At 36.8% G+C, this 8,908-nt stretch overlaps 1 protein-coding gene across 2 annotated transcripts in view; it reads left to right on the forward strand.

The window, feature by feature from the left end:
• Positions 1 to 7,939, forward strand: part of SLC39A8 (solute carrier family 39 member 8) — a 50,935-nt gene extending 42,996 nt beyond the window's left edge. For both annotated transcript variants that reach the window (XM_052775511.1, XM_052775503.1), the window contains exons 6-8: positions 3,048 to 3,255; positions 3,802 to 3,986; positions 6,684 to 7,939. In XM_052775511.1, coding sequence (XP_052631471.1) covers positions 3,048 to 3,255; positions 3,802 to 3,986; positions 6,684 to 6,830 — 540 coding nt within the window. In that variant the 3' untranslated portion in view covers positions 6,831 to 7,939. The remainder of the gene's footprint in view (positions 1 to 3,047; positions 3,256 to 3,801; positions 3,987 to 6,683) is intronic.
• Positions 7,940 to 8,908: the final 969 nt, after the last annotated feature.

The following is an 8,908-nucleotide window of genomic DNA, read 5'->3' on the forward strand; positions in this document are numbered from 1 at the left end:
TCTGCATTTTGAAAGATTGGATCAAGAAAGTAATTTTTAGAAGTAAATCAACACTGTTCTCCTAAATTAATTGCAATTAAAAAAAAAAGTACATAGGTAAAACAACCCAAACCTCAGCACATTTCTAGAGTCAGTTCCATTCTTGATGAGTTCAACAGCTAGTTCTTAATAGCATCTTCTTACTCCAATGTTCCTTTTCTTCATACACACACAGAAAGTTCAGCACATATACTTGTAAATTTTTTATTTCAATGCAAAAGCCCTTCAGATCAGATTTTTGTGTTTGTTATACATATGCAATGCTTTGGACTGTCATTGGAATTCTCAACCATGCAACTGGTGCCATAAAATGGGTCCTTCACTAAGCTCTGTGGCCAAGCCAGTTATGCCCCTACAGCCCTCAGAAAACTGTAGGCACGCACATGGTTCCCAAATAAATTGGATATTAGGAAAAATTTCTTTACTGAGAGGGTTGTCAGACATTGGAATAGGCTGCCCAGGGAAGTGGTTGAGTCACCATCCCTGGAGGTATTAAAAAAGCACGTAGACGAGGTACTCCATAACGTGGTTTAGTGCGCACGGATGATGGTTAGACTCGATGATCTTGAAGGTCTTTTCCAACCTAAATGATTCTATGATTCTATGATTCTATAAAACAAATGTGCTTTGACGGGAACAAGCATAAACAAGTATGTACAAGTGACATTTTTGCACATTTGTATTATTTGCTCACTGCTTTCATTGCTCTTTTAGGAATTTTCATCCTAATAACCTCTTTTCATAAAACCATTTATTTTATGAGATGCTTGGCATTTGGTGTGTGAATTTTTTGGTAATAGAAAGTTTTTACAGAACAAAAACCACCACCACCTCTCTTTCTCATGTATAATAGAAGTTGCTAATACACCTTTTCAAGATTAATATTGTTGCTTTATCAGAAAACACTTGCTGGGGGTTTTGTGGTTTTTGTGTGTGTGGTTTCCAAAAGAACAAGTTCTTTTATAGTAGAATTATTCAAAATGGAAATCTGTGCATTGTCTCAAACTCCCATTCCTTAGTGAAGCTAGAAACATGCCCAAGAAAGAAGATGTGCTTTTGGCAGAAATCAGGACGATCTACAAAACAATGCCTCCATCAGTTCTTAGGCAGCTTGAAGGATGGTCACCGGGGAGCAGAAAAAAACACAGAGGAGCAGAACTTCAGCTCAGGGAGCTGGATGAATAGGTGGAAGAGCTTCACTAATTGTATTTGAATTTTCTCATAATCATGTTTCTTTTTACTTCCAGTTACCTAATATATGTATTTTATGTGGCTTGCTTTGTAATATTTCTTTCAAAAGTGAAGTTCAAGTTGCCTTTGTGGATTAAGAGAGAGGTCTATTGCTTGTAAATGATCCTATCTCAAACAGAATTAGTACAGGTACAAATTAACCATCCCCAAAATATGATTGGCATTGCTTGTGTGTTAGATGAAATGTTGAGAGGAAAGCCTCCAAAAACTGAAGGCAAGCACATAGTACAAGTCTAAAACCTATGTCTTTGAGTCAGCAGGGAAACTCCCAATTTTTGGATACCATTGCTCATTTTCACATCAAAAAGGTATTTTTTCAGAGTATCCTATGCACTGAATAGGAGCTGTATGTGTGCTTTAATGGCAGTTGTGGCATAACTCAACCAAGCCTGTACTAGCTATGAGTTCCAAGTAGTGCAGTAGGCATCTGACACAGAAATCCTTGACCTGAACTTCTGTCCTGTCCTAAGGCGCTCCTACATACAAGGATGTAGTATGTCAGATAAGAGTCTGGTAAGCAAATAATGACAGAGACCTTACTGCTCTGTCTTTAAAGATTTTGTAAGAATTTATTAATCATTATATTCCCATGAAGTTCGAAATTCAGTTGCCTGGTAGCATTTGCATTGGATATGGCAAAACTAAAACAATTTGCAAGGTTCTTTTTAATAACTAAGGAAAATTTCTTGGAATAATCTGTGTCCTTTTTGTAAGGAGGAAGAGGTGTTCCTCTACACCTTTCTCCTACAAGAGAAGGAGAGGTGTATAAATACGTCTGTTGGCACACAGGAGTATATATTACTGCTTATGTATTCCAGGAAGTAAGCACTAGTTAATGCCTTATATGCAAATCCTTTTTGTGTGTGTGAAATATGATCCAAATATTGTATAACTGCAGTATATGTGTGTACAGAAATTTATCAGAATGGATCATCAGGAATTTTTTAGTGGAGGTTAGTTTGTGCTCCCAGCTAAAATGGCAGTTCCTTTTATCTGCTTCAAGTTTTTCATTATTTCATGGCACTGCATGTATAAATTACTTCCATTTCTGGGAGGAATTATTGAGATCCCTGGTGTGTATGTGCATTGCAGTTTTATATTAGCCTGTTGTTTTCATGCTCTGAGCCTTCAACTCGCACAGTCAGAATTACCCCCTGCAGTTTTTATTAAACATTCACTTTGTAGAAACTAATTTGAATAGCTCGGCTTGACTATCATTGCCCAAAATTAGAAATAAAGTTTATGGAGTATCTGGATGTGTGTCTATATTCACATGTACCTGGCTGTTACTGTGGCGGCTAAGTGTGTCTCTGAGAGCATGATGTACTGGCAGTATTTAGCTGGTCCAGATGTGGTTTTGGTAGGAAATAAGAGATGCTGTCAGTCACTGTGATCATATCCTTCTGACTGTACATGCTTAATAGAGATGGCTGAGTTGTCTGTGAGGAGCCTTGGCACTCTCTTAATCTGACAGAGACTCCAGAGAGATGGTCTGAATTGCTTTCTGCCTCAGCTGAAGGGCATTCAGATAAAGCTTGGTAGTCAGAAGGGTGATTAGGCCCTGTGTGTTAACTTGTTGAAAAGAAAACATTTGCTGCTGCTATGTGTGCCTTTTGCTTCTTGGACCAAGCATTTTGGTCTTCATATGCAGTAGTTCTTTATTTTATACTTGGCATTCATTTAAAGATGAAGTGTGATTCATTGGCTTCTTTATTCAGTGTTTTATGTAATTGCTTTATGATGTTATTTTTTTCCAGGAAGAAGCCACCCAAGGCAGCTTATGCAAGTGTCTTAATGGGCGCCCACTGTCAAAGATTGGGACCATTGCTTGGATGGTGACACTGAGTGATGCCGTACACAATTTCATAGACGGTTTGGCTATTGGTGCTTCTTTCACTTTGTCTCTGCTTCAAGGGCTTAGTACTTCCATAGCCATCTTGTGTGAAGAGTTTCCTCATGAACTGGGTAAGGGACTTCATTCAACATGTTGTTTACTGTGGAAATCACTGTTGTAAGAGGTTGTGCTGGCCAAAAGTTGGCATAGATTGAAAGAAAGTTTAGACAAATTAATGGAAAAAATACTAATCAAAAACCTCGCAAGCACCAAAATACACATCTAGCACAGGAAGTTCCCAAGAGCAGCTGGGTGGAAGCTGGGAATGTATATTAGAGAGGTATTAATTGCCCTGTTCATGTATGCTACATGCACTGTTGTATTAATTTTTTTTTTTTTTTAAATCATTATAGGTAGTTCTGTGTGCCTGTGCTCCTTAGCTCTGTTGTGCATCATTTACTTGCTATAGAATATTTCAGTTACCTTGGTATTGAAGGGAAATCCTCATCATTTACTTGAATGAAGAAAAACAGCAGGGGGTTATAATTTGTATACAAAACGTGTCTTTTCTCCAGCCTTCCTTTGAAATCAGAAAATAATCACAATATCGTTTTCTGAAAATGGTTTTCCTTTTTTTTCTATTTTTTTTTCTTTTTATCTTCTTTCTTTTCTTTTAGGGGATTTTGTCATCTTGCTTAATGCAGGAATGAGTACTCGGCAGGCTCTGTTTTTCAACTTTATGTCTGCATGTTCCTGTTACGTTGGGATGGCTTTTGGTATATTAGTAGGCAACAACTTTGCTCCTAACATCATCTTTGCTGTAGCCGGTGGAATGTTCCTGTACATCTCTCTGGCAGATATGGTGAGATATAATTTCATTTTCAGATATTTATTTTTCTGCAAGAAAACAAAGACTTCACTAAGTCTCTCCAGTAGAATTTAGTATTTTGTCCCTCTCATGCCAATGTCATCTCCTTATTATTATTATTAGATGTTAAATCATCAATTATACCCTTAGTGGAGGTGCACAAATAGTTATGCTTATTCATGAAATGTGAAAGCCTTTCACTTCACAAATAGGGCTGATCAGATTATTGCTGAAAAGGAGTTTCAGAGACAAGCTTTTCATGAATTTGGGCTGGTTTCATCAAAGAGTAAAAAGTGTTTAAATACTTTGTTTCAGTATTTTAAAGTAGCAAAGTATTTAATTATTTTTAAAAGCTTCATTTGTCTACTGAAACCATATTTTGAAAGAAAAGCAAAAAAAAGGTAAACACAATGAAACTAAATATTTAGGTTTGAGTTGTGTAACTCAAAGGTGTTGTGTAACCACAATGATAATTTTGGGGTTGTTTAGGTGAAAAACCTGACTTCATTCTATTCTGGTTTAAATTCAACAGTGCCAACCCCAGTTTCTTGGTTCAGACTAAAAAATTTGCTGAACTCTATTCAAAACAGTCTGTTTATCATTTATTTTTTAAAGTGTTCTAGAAGATAGAAGCCAAAAAAATTGTGCTAAGATCCAGATCAGGCATTGGGAAATAAAATCTGGATTCACATGCAGTCAGCAATATTCCATAATTTACTCTTATGATGATGTTTTGTCTCAAAATGAGAGAGATCTGTCAAGAATTTTAAGTTTTATTGTGTTGAATTGAGTGTTGTAAGAACAGGTGTATCTGCAAAGGTGTTTACATCTGCCATGTGAGAATCCATTTGAGTGTAGAACTGGAGGAGTAAGGCCTGAATTTGAAAAGATTTGAGACCCCAGTTTGGTTCTATATGCATTTAATAACTGTCATGTAGCGACTATTTCATTAAATACTCTTATAGTTTAGGTAATAACATAGGATTTAATAAGTAATAATGTTAGAGTTAAATGAACAATATAAATAGTTTATTTTACAAGTTTGCAGTACCTTAATTGCTAATGCTTTTCATTTAGCCTCACTCTTATATAACGAATAGTAGTGTACTCAACTATGATGTGTAAAACTCATGGCATAAATTTAGAGTGGCTCAACTTAGATTTGTTATTAAATCCATCAAAGTAGGTAACATTCTTTTCTTTGTATCTGTTGTTCTGTTCTCTCTGTTTCTCTCTTTTTCTCCCCTTCCCCCCAGTCTCTCTCTCTCTCTCTTTATAGGTTTTTGGATTGTATCAGTTACCTATCTGAATTTTTCTTCCCCCTGAAAAGTCTGAAATAGGGTATTCAACTGCTCTGTACAGAGATCTGGCTTTCTGCTTTCTGTTACGATTTTCACACACTTCTGGTTTGCTTGTCCAGAAGCAGGTAGGATTAACTAGAATGTCATTCCTTCCTTCCTTTTCTTTTTACTGTTCTTTTTTTCCTCCAGCATTGGCATAGTCCAGCCTCTGCCAGTAGGATCACTGTGTGGTGAGGCTGTGGGTATATGAGAATGTGTACACTGAGGTGTGTGCACAAATGAGCCTTGCTGTATGGCATGAAGCTGATCTGGTTTGTGGTCTTTGCCTCTTGTGCAAGAGGATTACGGAGCTCTGGAATGATTTCTGGGAAGGTTCGGCCACTTCCCACTAACCTTAATCTGTTCTTCAAGAGTTGCATTACCTTCAATGGCTGTTTTTGCCTTGTGAGATCAAAGAAAGATACAGCTTCTGAGTCACCCAACCTGCAGGTTTCTAAGCTAACAATGAAATATACAGTCTTCATTGCATTCTGGCCATACTACTCTCAGCACAACAGGAGAAGATTTTAAAGCTTATTTGAGTTATGTTTGTCAAAATCCACTGCAGTAGACTTTATCTGCAGCAAACACATACCCTGAATCACCCCATACAGAAGACTTCATTGCCAGTGCTCATCTGCCATCACCTCCATTGGCTCTCGGAGGAATTATCTTTGTTTCTGCAGTTAACAGCAGATCAGTCATCCTTTGCTATTATGTTGCTATTAAGATGCATGTTATGGAATGAAGAATCCCTTCATTGCACTGTAATGTAATATTGCGTGTGTTACCACCAGTTTCACAATGTTCTTTCTTCCTTGCTTTACCACTACCTCATCAGCCCACCAGACCTTCTATTTGTAACAGGTTTCTTATTTCTGAGGGGTTGTCTATGTTTTGAGCTTCACTTCATTTGCTTATTGATAAAGCAGAATAATCCTTATCTTCCATTACCTGAACAAGGATTTATACTGGTTTATACTAGTATATACTAGTTTATACTACCGAAGGATGAAACACAACACTTAGCAATACAAGGGCAGCTATTCCTAGCAACATACGGACCAACAGTTGGACCCTAGGAGACTGCTGGAATCAAAAAGAGGAAATTTGCATGAGAGACAACCAGGTGAAATCACAGTAGAGAGGAACAAAACACCCTTTCCTTTTACCGTCCTTGGTGAAGTGCTTTTCCAGGGCAATTAGGGTGACATGTTCCTGTGACTGCCTTCACCCTCTGTTAATTCTAATATTCTGTCCAAAGTAGCAATATGGTACAGTTCTTAATGCGTTAAGTTATGCGTGCTACCACGAGATGGCAATACTTACCTAAAAATATGCCTTTTTTCAGTTCCCAGAGATGAATGATATGCTGCGAGAGAAAGTGACAGGAAGAAAGATGGATCTCACATTCTTCCTTATTCAGAATGCTGGTTTACTAACGGGGTTTACTGCTATACTGTTGATTACCTTGTATGCAGGAAATATTCAGCTGTGATAATGCAAGTGAAAATGCAGTCAGTACTGAAGACATCAAGTAAATTACAAATGGAAGACACTTGAAATCCATGAAGGGACATTCATTTAATCTACTTGGTTTTGAAACGGTGACAAGTCCCGTCCTGTCCCCCTTGCTCCAAATATAGGAAATTCTTCTTTAGGACTTGCAGTCAATCCAAATAGTAGGAGCTGTCAGCTTCTGTACTATGCCAAAGAACCGATACTAGTATTTTTATTTCTACTTAAAATTATGAGACATACCTGAACTGTCAGAGAAAGGATGTTACTTGGCCAGTAGAATTATGCAATACATGCAACTCAAGACCAAATGAAAGCTGAGGTCTTCAAGGAAGATGCTTATTTTAAAAAAAATACTGGAGTCTCGTATCCTTTTTTAACTGTGATGAAGGCAAGCAGTTTCAAAACTGGTTAATTTTCATGATTTTTGTTTCAGGATTTGTCTGTGTAACACCCCCTTCTCCCACCAAAAAAAAAAAAAAATCAAACTATTTCAGAGTAGGTACTAATGAAGCTAAGATTTTTAATTACTAATTAACACTGGAAGGAAAGATACCAGTTACTGCTTTTGATCTTTTTTTCTTTATAAGTGCACTAGGGATTGTTGATTTATTTTGAGAACCGCTTTTTTTAATTAGAGGGAACCTGTGTTAAATTTGTGACAATTTATCAACTCCATAATATTTTAGAAGCATTGAGTATTTTAAAAATGTTCAAGCATTTTGTACTTTATGAAAATAAAAGTGTTTTATATTTAAGTTCCACAAATATCCCTTTTAAAAATCAGTATTTTGGGTTAAAATTTTTAAAGATTTATTTTTAGTTTTACAAAGTGGAATTTAGAAAAAACTTGCTAAAGTCAACATTCCAGTAAGCTTTTTTGTAATTTGAATAATTTTCTTGTGTGCAGTTGGGTGAAAGTAAGTGATACTAAAATATACAAACTCTTATCACAGTCTGTTGCATGTGAACTTTCTAAAATCATGCTTATATGTATGAGTTGTTCTGAAATAAACAATTCAGCTACTCTGGTGTTGTAAGATGTGTGCAAGGAAATTAATAAAAAAATATATTCCATTTCAGTCACCACTAAGCTTTGAAGGAAGTGTTGTGATTAACTCTAGTAAGTTACTTTTTTTCATTGATTTTTAGGCAAGTTTTACAACTTCAAAGAAGATATTGTTTCTTGATGTATCTCCTGGCAGTAAGGAGGGACAAATCTTTTATTTTTAATTCACTATTAAAATATATTTTCTATCAGGTAAAGGATTTATTTTAAGATTTTATTTGAATCTCATCTGTAGTTACATTAGAAAAAATAACTTCTCTGAGTGTCTGGTTGATAAAAACTTTAAGGCAAACTGCACAGGAGTTGTAAATTATACTTATTTTAAAATATGTTATAAATGTTAAAATGTGATTATAGTAGTGTCCTGGTTTCAGCTGGGATAGAGTTAACTGTCTTCCTAGTAGCTGGTACAGTGCTATGTTTTGAGTTCAGTATGTGAAGAATGTTGATAACACTGATGTCTTCAGTTGTTGCTCAGTAGTGTTTAGACTAATGTCAAGGATTTTTCAGTTTTTCATGCCCAGCCAGCGAGAAAGCTGGAGGGGCACAAGAAGTTGGCACAGGACACAGCCAGGGCAGCTGACCCAAACTGGCCAAAGGGGTATTCCATACCATGTGACGTCCCATCTAGTATAGGAACGGGGAAGTGGGGGCAGAGATATCGCTGCTCGGGGGGACTGGCTGGGTGTCGGTCGGCGGGTGGTGAGCAATTGCACTGCGCATCATTTGTACATTCCAATCCTTTCATTATTGCTGTTGTCATTTTATTAGTGTTATCATTATCATTATTAGTTTCTTCTTTTCTGTTCTATTAAACCGTTCTTATCTCAACCCACGGGTTTTGCTTCTTTTCCTGATTTTCTCCCCCATCCCACTGGGTGGGGGGGAGTGAGTGAGCGGCTGCGTGGTGTTTAGTTGCTGGCTGGGGTTAAACCACGACAAGTAGTCTATGATATTTGCTGTATGGAAAAAGCATTTATTAGTCAGTT

Source organism: Harpia harpyja, chromosome 2, assembly GCF_026419915.1.
Source record: "Harpia harpyja isolate bHarHar1 chromosome 2, bHarHar1 primary haplotype, whole genome shotgun sequence".
In the NCBI taxonomy this organism is placed as follows: Eukaryota; Metazoa; Chordata; class Aves; order Accipitriformes; family Accipitridae; genus Harpia; species Harpia harpyja.